We start from the raw sequence: 21,401 nt of genomic DNA, 5'->3' as shown, positions 1-21,401 counted from the left end.
ACTCACGCGCAAGCTGGCGACCACAAGCGTCCCAGGTTGATAATCTATCCACTGTGCCAACACCGGTCAGGCAGGTATATGTTCTTTTGATGTGAAAGTTTGTTGATATCTTGAATGCTTAGAGAAGATGTGGTATTCTGGTTAACACTTTTTCTGATTAGTAGAGAATTAACAGATTCCATATATGAACATTTAGTTATCAAAGACTTGGAATATGTTATAATAAAACTGTGACATTAAAATTTATATAATTGTTATTATTATTGGATGTGTCAAAGATATTTCAGGATCTTGTAGTCCTTGGGAGGCCATGTGAATGTCAGTTATTGTTATACTCTTAGGTCATTTACGCAACAAATAGAAGTGAAGCGCCAGGTGCAGAGAAGGACAGACTTGTTCCTGTCCTCATGGAGTTGATGGGGAAACTGATATTAATCAATGTGCTATGTGAAGTCACAGCTCAGACAGTGCTGTGAAGAGGTGAATGCTATGAAGGAGAGAAGTGCAGTGTATCAGAAAGGGATTTGACTACTAATCTGAGAGGCTGGGGAAGATCCTTGAGTTAAGTAGTGAAGGAGAAATGGGAATTAATTGAGGGAAAAATGAGGAAGAGAAGCTCCAGGTGATTGGATGAGCTGGTGGTGAGCTGCGTGGGGATACTGGGATTGTATCCTGGCTGTTTGTGGTTTTTGAGAAAGAGCATTTGAAGACGTGACTTGGGCTTCATCCTGCCCTGTAAGTGCCTTGTGACTTTAAACAAGTAACTCAACTTTTCTGAGCTTATTTACCAACTGGAGGCAGTACATAGCTGTTTTTACTTAGAGATAAATAAAACATTTTTGTGAAAACATATGGAAATCCAGGCTTTTGATTGATTGTATTAGTATAATTTAAAAATAATATATTTTTAATGACTTCCCATGGTTGGTTTCTTAGAAATGCAATATTGGTAAATTGAATATTTTTCTGAACATTTTTCCTAGTCTCTGAGATTGAGTCACTCTAGACGCCGCACATCTGTGGGGGAGCAGATGTGGGTGTCACTGGTTCAAGGCTGGTCATGGTGCCTGCTGTAACAAGCTCTGGGAAGGACTTGGAAGGCTTCTTGAAGGAGGTGGGATTTGAGTTGGCATCACTGACAGACACATGGTGTTGGAGGAGAAATGCATGCAGGCAGCGCCGAGCAAAGGCACCGTGCCAGGAGGGCCGGGGGTGGCTGGAATTCCGGGTGCATGTGCACAGATAGCCTGGGTCAGGGTGGGGGCAGGTTGCAGGGGCTTGGGAAGTCAAACTAGGAGTCTGGACTATATTTCCTCTGTCCTGGCAGAGGCTTTTAGAAAAATATTTTTTTTTTCTGTTTTAAAGAGTGGGATTGATTAGGCTCTGGCCAGATAGCTCGGTTGGTTAGATAGAGCGTTGTCCTGATGCTCTGAGGTTGCAGGTTTGATCTCTGGTCTGGGAGATCTCTCTCTCCCCCTTCCTCTCGCTTTCTAAAATAAATAAGTCAAACTTTAAAAATATATTTAAGAAAGAATTAAAAGCTTGACCAGGTGGTTGCACAGTGGATAGAGCATCAAACTGGGACGCGGAGGACTCAGATTTGAAACCCTGAGGTCGCTGGCTTGAGCGCGGGCTCATCTGGCTTGAGCGTGGGATCATATACATGACCCCGTGGTTGCTGGCTTGAGCCCAAAGGTCATTGGCTTGAAGCCCAAGGTTGCTGGCTTGAGCAAGGGGTCACTTGCTTTTCTGTAGCCCCCCAGTCAAGGCACATATGAGAAAGCAATCAATGAACAACTAAGGTGCCGCAACGAAGAGTTGATGCTTCTCATTGCTCTCCCTTCCTTTCTGTCCCTCTCTCTGTCTCTGTCAAAAAAGGAAAAGAATAAAATAAGGAAAGAGTGGGATTGACTGGGTAACAGTCAGTTTTCCTTGAAGGCGCTAATAAGGACTACATGCTTATCTCTGCAGCTTCCCCCCACGCTCCACTCACCAGTCAGGCTCCTTTCTCTCAGCTTCTGAGTATGTGGGGGCACTGTACTCGCTCTTGGGGTTAGACCCTGACTTAGAAGATGCATGCTCCTCCAGAACACACGCACACATCCTCACGTATGCTTTGCTTACCCTCCTTGTCCTCTGGACTTCAGCTTAGATGAGACCAGTTTGAGGAGCCCTCTTGACCTGCCTGTTTTCAGTCTGGAGTGCGTGCCTGTCTTGTGTGTGCCCATACAATCCTCCATGGTTTTCCTGTTCATAGCCTGTTTCAGTTTGTGTCAGGATTGCTTGCCCACTCCTCTTCCTCCCTCAGTTAGATGTGCATGTCTTAAGGTCAGAGACTTGAGTACCTGTCACCTAGAATGGACTTAGTAGTGTTTGTTGGTTGAATGAATGGATGAGCAAAGAGGAAGAACTGCATTTGGGAAAATAGCTCCTGGTAAGAATGTCTGTAGCAATGGGTTGGAAGAAGGGGTGTGTGTGTTTGTGTGTGTGTATGTGTATGTGTGTGTGTGATAGAGAGAGAGAGAGAGAGAGAGAGTGTTTTTACTGAGAACTGTGACCCCTGAGGGATGAGCAGAGTTGAAGATGACTCAGAGCTTTAACTGGAGTGAGGCAAGGCCATTGACTGAGATAGAGAATACGGGAGGGATGAGTTTGGGGGAGCATGGTTGCACATACATTGGTTCTAATTGGGTAATTCAATGACATTGGGTAGATGTGATTGGGGCAGTGTTAGTATGTTCATATACAACATGACATTGGGAATGTGGGTCAAAGTCATTCATATTACCTGTTGTTTTCTTCTTCATTGATCTTTCAGAGGGAAGGGAGCCCTGGTCATGGAGTCCATTGAGGTCAGCCTCCGTGGCACAGGGCAGGGTGGAGAGCGGTGATGAGTAGATGTGGAAGAGCAGGTAGAGATATGCCCGCATAGCCTCAGGTCGAGTGTACAGGTGAAAGTAGAGACTTTGTCTTGCTCATTGCTACACTTCTGCCCAGAATAGTGCCTGTTGGTTAAAAGAATGAATGAGTCCGTTCAAAAGAATTTTAGAGTAGAAGTCAACGCAGGAGCGAAGCTGTTATGGGAGAAGGGAGTGAGTACAAAGCCAGTGGAGACTGAGAAGAAGTGGTCAGAGAGGTGACAGAACAGGGACATCAAGTTGGGGATGCTGTGTGCAGAGGGTTGTGAGGAGGGTATCAGCTGCAATGCTGCGGAGTTTGAGTAGGATGAATACCATGAAAAGGGTAATTATTCTGTCAATTTGATACTGAGTGGAAATAACTAGAAAGAAGTAGCAGGAGGGGTAGATAATTCTTTCAAGGATTTTATGTTAAATGCAGAGTGCTGGTAAAAATGATAGTGAAATAATTGATCCAGTCCCAGTGGAGAAAAGAAGTCCCTGGGACCTGATGGACTGTGGGTGCACTGTTCTCTGCAGCTGTGGTGACAGGTCACTACAGTGACAGGTTGCTGCAGACTCAGTGGCTTAGACAGGACTCATTTATCCTCTGGTCCCGTGAGTCAGGAGTTCAGGCATCTCTGCTTCTTTGGGGCCTCACAAGCCTGCAGTCAGGGTGTTGGTTGGGGTGGAGTCTCATTTGAAGGCTTGACTGGGGAAGAATACTCTGCCAAGCTCACAAAGTGTTTTTTGTTTGTTTTTTAAGCGAGAATGAGAGAGAGAGGGAGATGGGAAGGGAGAGAGATGAGAGGTGTCAACACGTAGTTGTGGTACCTTTGTTGTTCATTGATTGCTTTCTTATATGTGCCTTGACCAGGGGGTTCCAGCTGAGCCAGTGACCCCTTGCTCAAGCCAGCGACCTTGGGCTTCAAGCCAGCGACCTTGGACTTGAAGCTAGTGACCTTTGGGCTCAAGACAGTGACCATGGGATCATATTGATGATCCCATGCTCAGGTTAGCAACTCTGTGCTCAAGCTGGTGAGCTGGTGCTCAAGCCAGTGACCTTCAGGCTTTGAACCTGAGATGTCAATATTTCCAGGTCGACACTGTATCCACTGTGCCACCACTAGTCAGGCAAGCTCATACGGTTTGAAGGATTCTGTCTTGTGGGCTGTTGGCCAGAGGCCACCTCAGTGTCTTGCCACTTGGGCGTCTCCCATACAGCACCTTGTCTCATCACGGCCAGCAAGGAAGTCTGCTAGCAAGGCGGAAGGTGTGGTCTACGTTACGTAACTACGAACCCGTGCCACATTCTGTCGTTGGAAGGAAGTCACTAGGTCTGGGTGCACTCTCTAGGGCAGAGGGTTACACAAAGCTGTACATTAACACAAGCTGGAGACCACGGGTGGCCCACTGTGAAGTTTGTCCATGAGTGGAAGGCATGCTGGTGCTAGAAGGCACTAGAGCGGTCCTCTGAAAGGCCCTCTGGGATGCAAGCCACAGGCTGGAAGCTTTTAGAGAGGGACGTTGGGGAGGTGATGTTGCAGGGGGGTCAAATATGGCCCTGTTAGTGTTGGTGACCCTCCTCAGGATGCCTTCCCTGCCCTTTCTGTCCTGACAAGGTGGGAGGGTGCCTCTCTCGTGGGACAGGCTAACAGACTGCGGTCATCGCCATTGGTAAGCCCTTGGCTTGCTCAGGTTGGATTCTTTACCAGCAGGTTTCTGGTCGGTGGTGCTGCTTGCTGACGATGTTGTTGAAGAAAACAAGTGAGGTGATTCACATGGAAGTGTCTGTGGGACAAAAAGTGATACGCAGACATAGCGTCAACTGGGCTCCTCTCTTGTGTTCAGTGGAGCATGTGGGCGTTAACATCCAGTCCCTTGTGAACTTGAGTTCACCGTGTTTACTGTGTTATTGAACTGCCCTTTATTTAACACCGTGATTTTTTTTTTTAATTTTTTTTTTTTTTTTACAGAGACAGAGAGTGAGTCAGAGAGAGGGAGAGACAGGGACATACAGACAGGAATGGAGAGAGATGAGAAGCATCAATCATTAGTTTTTCATTGCGCGCTGCAACACCTTAGTTGTTCATTGATTGCTTTCTCACATGTGCCTTGACCATGGGCCTTCGGCAGACCGAGTAACCCCTTGCTGGAGCCAGCGACCTTGGGTTCAAGCTGGTGGGCTTTTGCTCAAACCAGATGAGCCCGCGCTCAAGCTGGCGACCTTGGGGTCTCGAACCTGGGTCTTCCGCATCCCAGTCTGACGCTCCATCCACTGCGCCACCGCCTGATTTTTTTAGGACTCCAAACTGCTATACTTTTTAAGTCCTTGTATCTAGTTTTTATTTTTTAGATCTGTCTTTGCTATTTCTGTCACTCTTTGGCTTCTCCCCCTGGTCACTTTCTAGCTATTCTTTTCCCTCTGGTTTATTGCTTCTGATCTTCTATGGGCTTGGCAACCTGATAATTAAGCTTATTAGAACTGTGAGCATTTTAGTAGTGGTCAAGCCAGGAACATGGGTCGGGGGGCCCTTCTCATAGTGAAGTGTGTGATCTTTGTGGGCAGACTCAGTGAACATCCCTTTTGACCTCGGAGTATACCTTGGCTTCCTGAGTGGCTCTGGCCGGGTGGGTTCAGTGGGGTTCCCATGGAGCTGAGCTCCATTCAGGGCGTGTGGCTGCCACCATTCGGTGCACGCTTCATTGCTTTGCTGTGAGAAGTCTCTGCCCTTTCCTTCTTCAGCTTTGATGAGCTTTTAGTTTTTTGGGCAGTAGCAAGTAGTGATAGGTGACGGGAGGCCTGTGGTTCAGGGACCACAGAATGAAGGAGAAGCGAGGGAAACCTTCCCACAAGCGCGCAGGTCTGTGCTTGCCTTGCTCCTCTACGGGGGCAAACCAGCTTGGGTGACAGATGTTTTCTGAGGGTCCTCTTGTGCATTCGGCACCCTCCGTGTCCTTGTGTCCTCTCAGCACGACGTCTTTCCTGTCGGCTACTTGTCCTCTGTCTGCCCAGACATTTGCATTCCTTCTCGGGGAGGCGGCAGCGTCTTGTTCCTGTGCAGGCAGCACGGAGTGCTATGGGGCCTGCTGCTGGCTCCCGCTCTGCTCCTTCCTGGCTGGTGTCCTTGGCGTGGTCCACACCCATGCCCCTGTACCTCCTTTTCTGGGGTACACATGATGTCTCCTCTGCCACCCGTGGGATCACAACAAGACTTTCTGTATGAAAACGCTTGTTATATGTTCATAATATCAAATAGAATGCCTGCTTTGTTGGGTTGATTTTGTTGATATGTTACAGTACTCTGTTGTTGAGGACTTGAAAAAATTATTAGTATCAGTAATGACAAGTGCTATTAAAACAATGCGTCTTCAGTTCTGTGTAGTTTTTTCCTGAATATGCTCTATTGGAATGTGTTTGTACAAATGTGGACATTTAATAAGTGCTCTTTGATTATTTTCAGAATATTGAGTATACTGACTGCATAGCCAAATTAAATTTATGAAAGTTCTGATGATAGTGTGATTCATATCTAGAAAGAATAATTTTTTCTCATTCTGAAATCATTTTAAATGTGCTTTACATGAATTTGGTAATAGTGAATCAATTAATGTGATTTCTCAGGTCATAAATCAGGCTTGAAATACTGTAGTATTAATTCCTATGTAAGCTTCTTAGAACCTCAGCAGTTTTTTGGTTTTAGCTACTTGTTTGCTTTTGAACTCAATTCTAGGTGTTGAACTCAATTTGAGATCCTAAAATGGTTTGTGCTCCAAATACCTTAGAGGTTACTGCTTTACGTTTTTATTAGCCGGCCGTTGTAGGGTGAAGTCAGACTTCTCCCTTTTAACTTGGGCACACACTTTAATTTTGTCTCTATCCCATAGGAATGTTGTGAGGGTTATTATTGTAGCACTTAAGGTAGATTTAAAACTTCTTGAAAAGAGGTAGTATGTGAGCAGAAAATATTTTTGTGCTGTATCACCCCCCCAGCACCCCCCCAGTATCCCCGCCACCCCCTACAAACCTTTTGTGGTTTAGAGAAAAGATCCAGTTACTTGTGCTGACCAGTTTGTGTGGGTTTCCAGTCTCAGAGGGCATTAGCCCCATTTTGTGGAGGGTTTCCCGGGCATGGCCTTGGACAAACCCTGTACTCTAGCCACAAATGTGAGTGTTGGTTCTGTTGGTGTCTCTGAACATGTGTATTTTTACTCCCTTAGTTTTTATTGGATCTAAAGTAGCATTTGTCTTATTGTTTAATTGTTCAGGGACCAGTGGATGGGTGGCAACTTGGGGCGGCCTTAGGAGAGGGAGAGAGTTTCCTCAGATGACTGGTGGCCTCCAGTGAGTCTCACCACCACCAGGGCTGGAGATGGGGCCACCCTTTTTCCATTCCATGCACTTCTGGGAATGTCAGTCATTTATGATTTTAAAAATATTTTAGGTTCTATTATTAGCTAGCCATTAAATACCAGAGATACCAGAATGAAAAGCTAGACATCCCTTTAAGGATACCCTTGTTACAGTCTTACTCTGAATATGTCAGGAAAATATTTATTGGAGAAGAAACACTACTAGATTGGCTTTAGATGCTGAATGGTTTTAGGGATTAAAGGTGGAGTTGTAGGTTAACAGAAGACATTTCTGAAAGGAATGACTTTTTTGTAATTAAAAAAACAACAACAATTACAAATGGCACTGTGGCAGAGACTGCCAGGTGATCACAAACTCCATCCCCTCCTTCCTGGGCATGGAGCCAGACTGCGTTTCCCAGCCTCCCTTGCAATTAGGTGTGGCTCAGTGGCCAAGTTTTATCCCGTGGAGCAGAGAGATCAGAGGAGCGGCTGCTCGCAGGCCTGGCCTGTGAACCCCTGCAGGCCAAGGTGCCTGTGCCCTTTCCCTGTCTGCCGACTGGTGGCCAATGCAGAGGAGCCCAGGGGACTGGGAGGCTTCCTGCCCCAGGATGCAGGGAGTGTGGGCGCCAGAGCCAGTGCTTGCAGGAGCGCTTGCTGCTGATGAAGGCACACCTGTTTGGGACTTTACGCAAGCAAGAAGTAAATATTTATGGTATTTGAGCCATGATACAGTTTGTTCTGAGTTAGCCTCCCTAACTGATCTCGGCACAATGCCTGGAAAACTAGGCAAAGCTGGTGAGTTTAGTGAAGGTACACAAGTTTTTGCACTCTGCCTCATTTTGATTATTTATATGTAGCGTATTATGTACTGACCAGTGAATTCTAAGAGTCATGATAAAATACATGAGAAAGTGTTTTTCACTGCATCATTTCTAATTGATACAAGTGGTTTATTGCATTCAATGTGGCCTCTCTCCGTCTTTGATTTAATAAGCTCTGTGGGTCCTCAGTTAGCTTTAAAGGGACTCTATGGAGACTTAAACATTCTCAGCCCTTATTTCAAAGAACTGTAAATACAGTTTTCATCATGCTACTTCTCTGTTCAAAAGCCTGTAATCACTTCTTTTTACATAGCATTTAGTTTTATTTATTCAAACACCCAGAGACTATATACATACGAAAGGGATGTGGCTGTGTGTTGTCCTGACAGAGGGGATGAAACAGTTTCTGTCTCCAAGTACGTTGTGCTTGGTAGTTCACGAGTCTTTGTACTGCTGCCACTGGCCCCTCCAGTTAGCCTTCCATAAGTCACGTGTTCCTTCTTCCTTCTATTTTTTTAGTATTGCCTCTGACCTGAAAGCTTACTTTTGAATACAGACGATCTATCTTACAGAACGTCTGTATTTCCCCTCTTGGCCTGTTTTAGAGACACTGGACACTGTAATAATTAACCATCCCTACAGTTTCTTTTAATTATCTTGCTTGGATATTCTGTTTCAGTTTTGTATTACAGTTTGTGTTAATAGACAGAGTACTTATTTCCTCTGTAAGGAATTCATGGAATTGTATGGTCGAGGAATGCTAGAACTGGGTCTTTTAAAATTACTGTTTATTTATTTATTTATTGCAAGATAGACACAGACAGAGGAACAGACAGGGACATACAGACAGGAACAGAGAGATGAGAAGCATCAATTCTTTGTTGTGGCACCTTAGTTGTTCAGTGATTCCTTTCTCATATGTGCCTTGAACGGGAGGGGGTTGCCTATAGCAGAGTGAGTGACCCCTTGCTCAAGTGAGTGGCCTTGGACTCAAGCCAGCGACCTTGGGCTTCAAACAAGCAACTCTTGGGCTCAAGCCAGTGACCTTTGGGCTCAAGCCAGTGTCCATGGTGTCATGTCTATGATCCTACGCTCAAGCCGGCGACCCCATCTTCAAGTTGGTGAGCCCGTGCTCAAGCCAGAGACCTTAGGATTTTGAACCTGGGTTCTTTGTGTCCCAGGCCGATTATCCACTGCACAACCACCGGGTCAGGCACTATTAGTTTATTTTTTGTGAGAGAAAGTTTATTTAGAAAGTTACAGAGGCAAAGGGTCTTTTTTAGATCGAATTCCTGATCTTCTAGATCAGTGTTTTTCAACTGCACAACCTTGGGTTGGTGCTGGTCTGCAGAAGAGTTAGCCATACTTTTCTAGACCATGTACTTCCTGATACTTGAGGCGTGGCCACAGATCGGAGTGTGGTCTTCCTCTGGCGGCTTTAGAGGCACAGGGCAGGCCCCATTCGGACCTGTGAATCAGAACCTGCCTCTTGACAAGATGGCCCGCGTGCACGTTGAAGATGGGTTGTACTGAGCAACGTCAGCCTCCTGGTTCACTCTGGAGGAGACTGGAACAGTTAGGGTTGCCCAGAGTCGTACAGATGTTTATTTCGGTGGTTCCCATCTTTGGACACATCTTGGGATCACTTGGGAACCTTTAAAAAATCTGGATTCCTGGGTCCTGTCCCGCACAGTCTGACTTAACTGGTCAGGATTGCAGCCTGGGCATCAGAAGATAAAAAAATCCCCGATGACTACTGTGTAGTGCACCTGGGAGCCACACATCTGGTTCGTGGAAGAATTGAGGTTTCTCGCTGCTCCAGCTGGGTACATACATTCAGAAACAGCTTCCCCTACCTGGCGTTCCACCTGGGCACACCGCACCACTTTCTTTCCCTCACAGCATTTATCCCCCATCATCCCTTGCCCCCACATACATCCCACAATGGTAGGAACTTTGTCCTGTTTGCTGCTGGGTCCCAGCTCCTAGGACAGTGTCTGGCATGTGTTGGGTGCTCTGTGACGTGTGAAGAACAAATGGAAGGAGTGATGAGGAAGAGGCATGTGTCCTATGAAGGGCTCCTCAGATGACAGGACCTGACTTGGTCAGTGGGAGGAGGCACATGAAGGGCCAGAGGCCTGAGTTGGAATTCAGAGGCAGCCAGGGAGGGCTGTGGGAGGACTTTCCCCCTGCGCTGTTCTGTGGGCAGAGAAGTCAGTGGTTTGCCCAGCGTCTCAGTTATGTGTGTATGTGGGTACAAGGCTCTACTCTCCAGACCAGGGATACCCAAACTTTTTACACAGAGGGCCAGTTCACTGTCCCTCAGACCATTGGAGGGCTGGACTATAAAAAAAAAAAACTATGAACAAATCCCTATGCACACTGCACATATCTTATTTTAAAGTAAAAAAACAAAACAGGAACAAATACAATATTTAAAATAAAGAACAAGTAAATTTAAATCAACGAACTGACCAGTATTTCAATGGGAACTATGCTCCTCTCACTGACCACCAATGAAAGAGGTGCCCCTTCTGGAAGTGTGGCGGGGGCCAGATAAATGGCCTCAGGGGGCCGCATGTGGCCCGCGGGCCGTAGTTTGGGGACCCCTGCTCCAGACCCTCTGGTTGGGGTCACCTCCGCTCCGTAGCATGTAAACAGATGTCAGGGTACAGTGGAACAACCTAACTGGGAGTATGGCCCTGAGCATTTAATACAAGGTAGCTACTTCTTATGTGAGTTTCCTTGTGCTTTAGACTCATTTGTTTTGAGAACCTGATTACTTTGACATTGAATTTCACTCTCAGCTTGTGTGCATGAGTTTCTCTATCCTGGTTAAATTAACCTGGTAAGACTGTTGATTACGCCAGAGCTATGGAGAGATCGTGGTTGGTTGCTCATAACATTTCTGTTACATGTTATTTTGGGGTTTAATTCTTCTGACTTGTTATTTGGTATATTTTACCACTTAGCTCAAACTTTGAAGTAAGGTGTAGAAGCCCTTTTGTTGGAGCCATTTATTAGCACATCCCACTACACATTAGTGATTTGTAAAACTTTTGATGTTAAGGCCATTGTTAAAATGTCTTGATAAGTGGTAAACTTATGCTATCTTTTTTTGGTAATAGGAAGCCAGAGAATGTTAAACCTTGAATGTAAGACATTCTTTTTAACATCATAAAATTTCAGGTTTCAATTCAGAGGCTGCAGTAAGATGAGGTGTTGCTTTGATGTGGTTGGAAGGCTGTTGCTGGCGGCTCTTGCATGTGCCATGTGCAGTCAGAGTACTGCTGACTTGACGCGGACCACTCTTCATGATGTGCTGTCATTCCACGCTTCTGGTCACGGGAAGAAACGTGTTGCGTTTCCCCAAGGATGCATGGATTCTGAGGTTTGCCCATTGTTCTTAGGGACAGTCCTCAAGCCCAGATGCTGCCACAGGTTGTCACTATAGCTGCTGCCACAGGTTGCCGAGTAGTTACCACTATTAATTAAATAAAATAGTAGACCCGTAAGAGTCCTGGAAGAACTTTCCAGAAACAGAAAGTAATTAGAAAGCAGAGGCTTATCTTGGTAACTAGGAGCCACATTGTGGAGAAGGACTTATTTATGGTGAAGCACTTATCGTGGATATAGGAGGAAAATTAAAAATTCATGGATGTCAGCATTAGTTGGATTTCAGCTGTTTTTGGCACAGAAAATTCAGGCCTTCCTCAGTTTGTTTTTAGGAAATGTTAATATTGTTGAAGATTATCCTTATTGAACCTTAGTGACATTTTATATTGGTGTGGTACTTCTGAATTTAAAGTACTATTGTGTGCTTTACCCCATTCAGTTCTCCCAACAGCCCAGTGAGCTAGGAGAGAGGTGTTTTCTGTCCCTTTCTGAGGAAGTGATACCGACGTAAATCACTTTCTCAAAGATGGCTAGTGAGAACCAAGTTGTTCATGTTGTAAATGTGAAACGTTGCGGTGGTCGTTGAACGTCTAAATCAGGGGTCCCCAAACTTTTTTTTGTGTGTGTATTTTTTCTGAAGCTGGAAACGGGGAGAGACAGTCAGACAGACTCCCGCATGTGCCCAACCGGGATCCACCCGACATGCCCACCAGGGGCGACGCTCTGCCCACCAGGGGGCGATGCTCTGCCCCTCCGGGGCATCGCTCTGTCGCGACCAGAGCCACTCTAGCGCCTGGGGCAGAGGCCAAGGAGCCATCCCCAGCACCCGGGCCATCTTTGCTCCAATGGAGCCTCGGCTGCGGGAGGGGAAGAGAGAGACAGAGAGGAAGGAGAGGGGGAGAGGTGGAGAAGCAAATGGGCGCTTCTCCTGTGTGCCCTGGCCGGGAATCGAACCCGGGACTTCTGCATGCCAGGCCGACACTCTACCACTGAGCCAACCGGCCAGGGCTAGGGGTCCCCAAACTTTTTACACAGGGGGCCAGTTCACTGTCCTTCAGACCGTTGGAGGGCCAGACTATAAAAAAAACTATGAACAAATCCCTATGCACACTGCACATATTTTAAAGTAAAAAAACAAAACGGGAACAAATACAATATTTAAAATAAAGAACAAGTAAATTTAAATCAACAAACTGACCAGTATTTCAATGGGAACTATGGGTCTGCTTTTGACTAATGAGATGGTCAATGTTGGCTTCCATATTTGTCACTGCTAGCCGTAACAAGTGATATGACGTGCTTCCGGAGCCGTGAGGCATGTGTCTTGCGTCACTGGAAGTAGTACTGTACGTGAGCAACGCCTCGCTTTGCGGTGCCACTATAATACAGTACTCCAGGAGCACAGGATGCATCCTGTGTTCCTCTCACTGACCACTAATGAAAGAGGTGCTCCTACCAGAAGTGCGGCGGGGGCTGGATAAATGGCCTCAGGGGGCCGGATGCGGCCTGCGGGCGGTAGTTTGGGGACCCCTGTTCTAAATAATTCTGTATTCTAAGTATATAAATATGTGGTTTATAATGCAGGATAAATAATATAAAAATTTATTTAATACTGTGACCAAAAGAAAGCATATTCTTAGGATCGAAAATAATTGGCTGGCAAGACTCAGAAAAAAATGGAAACTATAATTTTCTCAGCCTGAGGCAGCCCAAGGGCAGAGATGGTCCCTCAGCGTCTTCTTGACCAGCTGCACCTGCCGCGCTGTTAGTTGGCACTCAGCAGATGCTCCTGAGTGACTTGGGGTTGGGCTTTCTGTTGGGAAATGGTTAATGATGTTGTTGAATATGGACTGAACTGCAAAATGAATATGGCATTGGTTCTGCTTAGTAAAAAATGACTATGTACAGCACATATGCTCCCTTTTAAAAATATTTTTTTACAAGTAATACATGTTCTCAGCATATATCTTTTTTCACGCACACAGATTTTAAATTTTGTAACACTCAAGCCTGCAGAAAAATTGTAGGTGTGGTGTAAAGAAATGTTTCCCCCCACAACTTTGTGAGAATAAGTTGCCAGTAATGTTCCATCCGCCCTTAAATACTTCTGCATTTCCACCAAAGCAGAAAAGTCTTCTCCATAACCACAAAACAGGAGTCAGAATCAGGAAGCCAACTCCCAGACACTTCACCTCAACTGTCTCACCCGCACGTGCTGCTCCCCTTGCGCCAGGCGACCCAGTGCTAACCTCTGTAGGGAAAGGTCCAGCCAGAACCTTGGGCCACATGGTCGTCTCTTCCCTCTCCTTTCATGCACAACAGCCCTTTCAGTCTTTGCTTTTCGTGACCCTGACACTCTTGAAGAGTACAGGCCAGTCATTTTGCAGCCTGTTCCTCCTTTGGGGTTTGTCTGATGTTTCCTCATGATCAGATCCAGGTTGTGCATCTTTGGCAGGAAGACCACAGAAGAGCCAGTGTATATCTTTTTCAAAGATTAGTTTTACATTTTATTTTCTGTTTCCTTAGAGCGTTTCCCAAAGTGTATTCTGCGGAACTAGCACCTACTGTGTTCTCAACACCGTGCCACCTCTAGAAGGTAGGATTCGAAAAGCTTTTGACTTACAGGAAGGGGTGGGCTTGGCAGTGACAGAATTCCTGCTACTGTAGTGCAGGAGGCAGCCTGTGATCGGGAGTTAGAGGACCTGGGTTCTGCCTTTAACTTGCTGTGTGATCTTAGATGAGTTACTTAATCCTTCTGGGGGCAGCAAAGTAATACTCCCCTCATAACATTTCTGTGGGGCTTAAGAAAGGCAAGAGTTTAACCACATGGGAAATCCAAAGCACTCTGCAAATGCTAGATTCCAAAGCAATGATTCTGTAACTTTAGTGTCAAATTTCAGGTGATTTAGAGTAAGAGTCGTGTGAGAAAAGCCACAGGTCATGTTTGAATCCCATTTGAGCCACTTACTAGCTGTGGGTTTTGGGCAAATTAGTTCGAACCTCTGGCTCTTCATCTCTAAAATGGGGGTAATTATGTCCTGATGGGTTCTTGTGAGTAGAAGAGAGAGTGCTAGGTAAATTCCCTTCAGGATGCCTGATGCAGAGACCACAGATGTTCACTCCCTCAAAAGTAGAAAATGCATTTATCCAGTCACACGTGGCTCAGATTGACATTGAGACATTAAATGGGATGAAGCAGAAGGTGCCCCCAAACATAGACTGAAGTGGTTGATGACAAGGTTCCGGGCCCTCACTTTATTGGCCCTGCCCACATGTGTTTAGATAAAAAATGTAAATACAGAAATATAGAAATTTATTCGACCTGGGTTATGAGCTGATCTAAACTTGGGCCAGACACAATGCAATCAATATAGTTCAAATGCTATAGAGATGTTCACCTGAAACTGTGTTCTTCTTGATCAGTGTCACCCCTTTAAATTTAATCTCTAAATAAAAAATAATAAACTTGGGCCACTGATTTGATAATATGATTGACAGACAAGGTAAATCTGGGCCACCTAAAAACAAAAAGGGTAAGATTTGATGATCACACACTAAAAAGAGGAAAAGGGTTGTTAAATAGCAAAACTAGTTATGTGTTTCTATAAAAAAAAACTTTTTTGTTTTTAACCTTTAAATATCTTTTGGATAATTATAATCAAGTTTTATTCATTTTTCAGAATATCTTTGGAATAGAATAGAGAGAAATCGTACCTATGTTGGCACTTAGCTGGTGCTTAATATTTATTTTGGATGAATAGTGATTGGAAGGTCTTAACATCAGTCACGGCAGTATTGGTTGCTGTGTACACTGTGCTGACTTGAATAGAACAATATGTGGTTATGTTTTCCTGAGTCATTTCCTATCCTACTAATTAAATCTAAGCACATAATAATTAGAGCTAAGCAGAAAATTATAGAGCTTCCTTTTAATTTTACCACTCCATGTTGATCAAGTATATTCCCAATAAGATCTAGCTATCTGGTACACTGTTACACCAACTTAGTTTGAGCAGTTTGGTCGAGGGGTTGAGAGATTAATCATAATCAACTTGATCGAATAACAGTGTTTGTAATTATTCGCAGAACCAAAATTATTTAATTTTTATTAATTATGAATAAAAATAAAATGGGTGTATCATTTCCAAGTTAGAGTTACTACAGTTATAATTTACCTTGCAGAAGTCAATAGTGTGTTCCAAGGAAAATGTCAAATATATTTCTTTGGATTTATAGAAAGGATTTGACATTGTGAATCTCAGTGTTTAGAAATAAAACATGAAAACAAAGATTCTACCTTTTGCCTGAATAACTGAATGAGTGTTTATTGTATATTTTAGAAAGTCTTAGTTAAATTATGCTATGTCTCTGAAATGATTATTTGGGAAATATTGGAAGGTTGGCTGGAAAGGATGGTTCATTCTCTAGAATCATAGCTGTCAGCCAAACAAATCAGCTGTCAATTTCAAGAGCTTCACTAGCTATGTTTATTGTGAAAGGGGTTAGAAAATAATATTCTAAAGTCATATATCATACATGAATATTAAGCTAGAAGATGATAATGAAGTGTTTACTGTATTTGGTCAGCACTTCCATCGGCAGGGTCAGGGTTTAATCCTCAGTGTTAAGTGCCCAGACGCAGTTGACACCAGTGTGCATGTCATGTTTGCTGTTACCTCGAGGCGCTGTCACAGTCCTGGTCCAGAGACAAGGATTTAAAAACTGGCACATGCATTTATCTCATTGTCATATCATGTATAGTTATTCCAAAAGTGTGAAAAAGCAGCTCTTAATTAAAAACCATAGTTCTCTACAGTATAGCCAGGTGAGCAGCTCTTTTCTCATGGAGAAACAAAGCTACTTTTTATCACATTTTTAACTGGAAAAACGGAAATTTAACAATAAGAGTTTTCACATTTTGCTTATTTGAGTTCCTAATACTCTTTTTCCCAGTATTAAAATTGCTGTCTCCATATGGCACAGTGGGAAAATTTACCCATTGTTATGTTTCTTAAAAACATCCAATTTATATTCAGCATGAACCTAAAATTCTGGAAATAGCACAGTTTCGAAACTGATTAAGGGGAACGCATTGGCCTGTCATCCCCCTGTTCCTTTTGAACCCGTCGCGGTACAGCCCCATAATGCGCTATTTTTAGAAACCTGATTGAGACAGTGCTTACACAGCCGTTCTCCTTTCCTCTTTAAAAGCCTGGGGCCGGTTCGCTGCGGCCTGATTCCCTATCAGAGTGGAAGACGAGGCTTTTCTGTGGCAGTTCCTTGTGCTGTTGAGAGGAGTTCTTTCCCTCTCTCAGCCTCTTTCCACACACGTGCACAGCTATGCTTTACTTGTCCCGGGAAGTTGATTCCTCAGAGAGGCTGCATGGACAGATAATCGACATCAGGTTGTGAAACAAATAGAAGCTGAGGTTTCATATTCTGTTGTTATTGTTCAGAATTATATTTTAAGTAGTTTTCTCAGCAGTATGACTAGACCTACAATTCAGGGTATATACCAGTGATTGAGCACCTAGCATAGCACTGTCTTCAGAAAATGTACCCTGTAAATGCTGAATACTTTGTATTGAGTATAGATTTTAAGATTTCTCCTTTACTTTCAGAATTGTATATATCATGGAGGATTTAAAAAAATAAGAATAAAACCACTTTAGGGGCAGAGAAAGGGGAAGGGAGGTAAAAGCTCATGTGATTTGGAATTCTGCACTTTAAAGTTTTATGGCCCATGGTCCCTCCCTTGGGGATGGAGTGCAGGGAACGTGCACAAGCCCATAAAATTACAGGGTTTGTAGGGTGTAACTCATGCAGAACTTTCTCTTAGTTGAACACGCTTTTGGTTCCATAGCAAGATTTTTTAAAAAGTTTAATTTTATTTTGCCATTAAATTAAAAATTGGGATTTTCTTAAAAGCAGCCAGTTTTGAAGTTTTTCAAGTTTTTATATTGCTTATAGAAATAGAAGATGGGCATTATAATTCAATTGGTTGTGTAGTTCATGGACCAAGAAAGATTTAGTACGCTAAAACTCTCCTAAGTTCCTCCCTATAAAATATTTCCATACGATGCAGTAAATCTCTTTAGACTTTATTTCTATGCCCAATATTTTCCTGTTAAGATCTTTTCCTTGGGAAGAAATGTGTAAATCAGATGAAAAATGTTTGGAGAGGATTTTATTGTGACTGTAGAAAATATTTTTTATTCTTTTATGTTTTTCACATTTCAAAAAATAGACTATGCTAAGCAACATTATAGTAAATGACTGGAAAAATATGTTGTTGAATTTCACTTTTAACATTATTAACTAGTACCTGCATTCCTATATAAGGCTGTTTAACGGTCAGCTACGTAACATCATTGAGGCAGTCAATTCTATAGGCACTTGTGCTGGGAGGAGAATTAGAGATGCTTATTCTCATTGGCTTGGGAAAACGGAAGATATTAAGTAACTTACCCAAGGTCACACAATTAGTAAGTAGCAGAACTGGGCCAGAGTCCTGCACTCTCTTGACTTGGAGTTCAGTGTTTTTATTATACCTTATTAATAACCAGAGTAAGTTATTTCTACTGTGATTTTCTGGAGCAAGTTCAGTGTTCAGTATTCAATGCATGGTTGCTTAGTGCCTGGCTATGCACTGCACCCTTTGGATGTGGCAGCTTACATTTAACATTAAAAAAATTGGGAGTGGTTAATCTGAGACTTGGAACTAAATATGCCAAAACTGGCAAGAAATTTTGAGCTGGGCAAAGGGACTTTGTTACAGGAATGAAATAAGAAATGTATAAATAAATAAAGGAATGAAATAATATATAAAGAAAATGATCTCTTCTAGAAAATATCAGGGGGACCAGTTATCAGGCAGTGAGACTGCCATCTAGGCTGAAAGGAACGGACCTTTCTTTCACTCATTCAGAGGAGTTACATTTTGATGAAATATAGTAATGATATAGATATGTATATGTAAACTGAGTTAATTAAAACGGTATGTTTTTACATTTAGGCTAGTAGAAAGGCCAGCCTCTATATTACCTAGCTAACTGCAGGTTTGAGTTCTTTGTAACTATAAAATTTGTAATTTGCTTTGAAAGGATTAGTCTCATTTTTATTCTAGGGGATCAAGTAGTGTTAGTTTATGAGTAAAATAGTTCAATTTTATTAGAATTCTTTCCTAAAAAAACGTAAAACTTTTCAAGTGGTTAATAGAAGACTTCTGGGTTTTGTGAGGTTAAATCATTGTGCAATATTGATGGACTTCCTGGAAACCTGGTGTAAGAACCTTTAAAAGCAATGTTCTGGTCATGGGCAGCTGCTGGAGTAGTCCCTGTTCACTGGCCTGTCAGGGAGCAAAAGCTCGGTCTTATTTTAGTCTCGACCAGATTCCTGCTGCCATCTGTCTGTTAAGTGTGTAAATGAGGGTTGTTAACTGAGGGGCGTGATGCTCTTGGTCTCACAATGACTAACCTGAGCTGCTGTTTCTGACCTTGCCAGTTTACTTAAAAGGGGATTTTTCTCTATTATTTTCTCTGAATTTATTGTTTTCTTCTTTATAGATGATCATGGGAACAGCAATAGTAGTCATGTAAAAATCTTTTTACCGAAAAAGCTGCTTGAATGTCTGCCGAAATGTTCAAGTTTACCCAAAGAGAGGCACCGTTGGAACACTAATGAGGTAGATAAATTTCTATTTTTAGGGGTATAATTTCTTGAAGGGCAAACTTCTTAGGTCATTTTGCACAGTACTATTTTATGTTAGCTTTAAATTGGAAATATTGAACTAGGAAATTGTAAACGAGAAGCATATTTAATCTGGATTTGACAGAAACGAACCTATTTCTTGAATTATCTCTGATCTGCTTGGCCTGCTTTGAAAAGTATAAATTATGCACGCTGACTGCCTTACTAAGGTAGCATGAGTTCCTGTATCTGTCTTTCCTTGCATTTCGGCGTCTTGCATTTGGTGGTTAACTGCCTGCATCTCGACTAACCTCAGTGCTTACGTCATCCTAAATTAGTGAAGACACAGCCCAGTGCCCGCCAGACATGCAGGGTCTTCAGGATGTGAAGCTTCTGTAGTGTTGGGATGAGCAGCTTTCCTGTTAGCAAAACAGCTCTTAGCCCTTGGAGGAAAGGCGTTTGCATGGAGGTTAACTGGTTTGCCGTAACAGTAGGAATTTTTATTAAGAGTGAAGTCTGTGTAGTAGATTGTATACAGGGTGGGGCATAAGTAGGTTTATAGTTCCTATGAAAGATAATACAATAACTAATAAATAATAATATAAGAATAAACTGTTTTGTGTACTTACAACTATAAGCCTACTTTGCCACACCCTGTGTTTGGCACCCAGTTAGAAAGAAGTTTGATGAAATAGGATAAATAAATGTTGATCTTCTTGGTTGATGTTTACTATATTGGTAATTCTTAATATGGCAGTCTTACTAGGAGGGGTGGATTGCTTTGTCATTTTTCTTAGTTTGGAATCTGAATATTTGAATTTAGGGTGATACCCATTTAGTGTGGTGATGAGAATTGGGTATGTGTCCTTCGCTTAGGGAATTAATATTCCTTTAAGTCAGATTACTGGGGTTACTGGTTTTGCAGAGTTGGTTATAAACAATTCGTGTTTCTGGTTCAACACTGACTTCCAACTTTAGTTAAGTGTAACACTGTATTGGGCATGCAGTTTGTTAAAAGACACAAGAAGAAAACAGTGCTGTCTTTTCATCCTTATTTTTTAATGGTTATTTTGCTCTAATTTCTCAATTAAGAATGCCTTTATTTTGAGTTTAGGAAGTTATATTGGTGAAAGTTTCTTTACTTATCCAGTTGACAGATTTAAATATTATTGATAGAACCTCATAGCTTTGTTACTTTATCACAACTGATTTTAAATTTCTTTTAAGGTATGTATATTGTGGTTATTTGCATAAATTATATTTGCCTTTTTTTTTTTTTTTTAAACTTCTAAATTTTTTTTTTTTTTTTAAAGATGCTCATCTTTTTTTTTTTAATTTTTTTATTTTTTTATTTTTTATTTATTCATTTTAGAGAGGAGAGAGAGGGGGAGAGAGAGAGAGAGAGAGAGAGAGAGAGAGAAAGAGAGAGACGGGGGGAGGAGCAGGAAGCATCAACTCCCATATGTGCCTTGACCAGGCAAACCCAGGGTTTCGAACCGGCAACCTCAGCATTTCCAGGTCGACTCTTTATCCACTGCGCCACCACAGTTCAGGCCTATATTTGCCTTTTAGACAGAATACTTTTGCTTTGACAGACATACGTAGCTTAGACACCTATTGTTTCAGTCAGTCATTTATTAATTATTACAAACATTTAAGACGTGAAAACAAAGTAGATATGCTGGAAATTAGTTTTTTTGTTTTTTTTTTGGAAATTAGTTTTAATTATAGATTGTTACTCTGTCAGCAAGAGTATAATTTGGGAGCATTTAGTATGTTACAACTAGGTCAGGAATTATTTACAAACTCAGTGTGTTTCTTTGTATTCCCTAAAACATGGGTTTGATACCATATTGTTATGTATTAGCTCCAGTTTATATTAAAACAGGTAATAGATATGTATTTTTCAATTTTATATTTTATATGAAGTTGGCAGTTTATTTCAATTATGATTTGAAATTATATTTGAAACCAACTATTGCTTACTTAAACTCTGTGGTCTTGAGAATCTTATAAAACTGGAGGTAACAGTGTTAGAAATTTAGTTGGTAGATTATTTAGATCATTGATTTCAAAACCTTTTTGGAACTTCGGAGCACAGCCCTTGAACTGAGTTTCATGTTTATCTACCTCTGGGTCATCTACGTGTTTTTCTTGAATATATTAGATACATTATAAAACACCCAATAAAGAATATTTATAGAGGAAAGGATTATGAGGAAAATAAGTTCTGTATTTTGTG

At 42.5% G+C, this 21,401-nt stretch overlaps 1 protein-coding gene across 1 annotated transcript in view; it reads left to right on the top strand.

The window, feature by feature from the left end:
• Nucleotides 1-21,401, top strand: part of LOC136331686 (calmodulin-binding transcription activator 1-like) — an 82,409-nt gene that overhangs the window by 17,082 nt on the left and 43,926 nt on the right. Inside the window, exons 2-3 of the mRNA XM_066270569.1 lie at nucleotides 13,997-14,066; nucleotides 19,036-19,154. Coding sequence (XP_066126666.1) covers nucleotides 13,997-14,066; nucleotides 19,036-19,154 — 189 coding nt within the window. The remainder of the gene's footprint in view (nucleotides 1-13,996; nucleotides 14,067-19,035; nucleotides 19,155-21,401) is intronic.

The sequence above is a fragment of the Saccopteryx bilineata genome, chromosome 3 (assembly GCF_036850765.1).
Source record: "Saccopteryx bilineata isolate mSacBil1 chromosome 3, mSacBil1_pri_phased_curated, whole genome shotgun sequence".
In the NCBI taxonomy this organism is placed as follows: Eukaryota; Metazoa; Chordata; class Mammalia; order Chiroptera; family Emballonuridae; genus Saccopteryx; species Saccopteryx bilineata.
The sequence above is the reverse complement of the archived record's forward strand: the minus strand, read 5'-3'. Positions and strand labels throughout refer to the sequence as shown.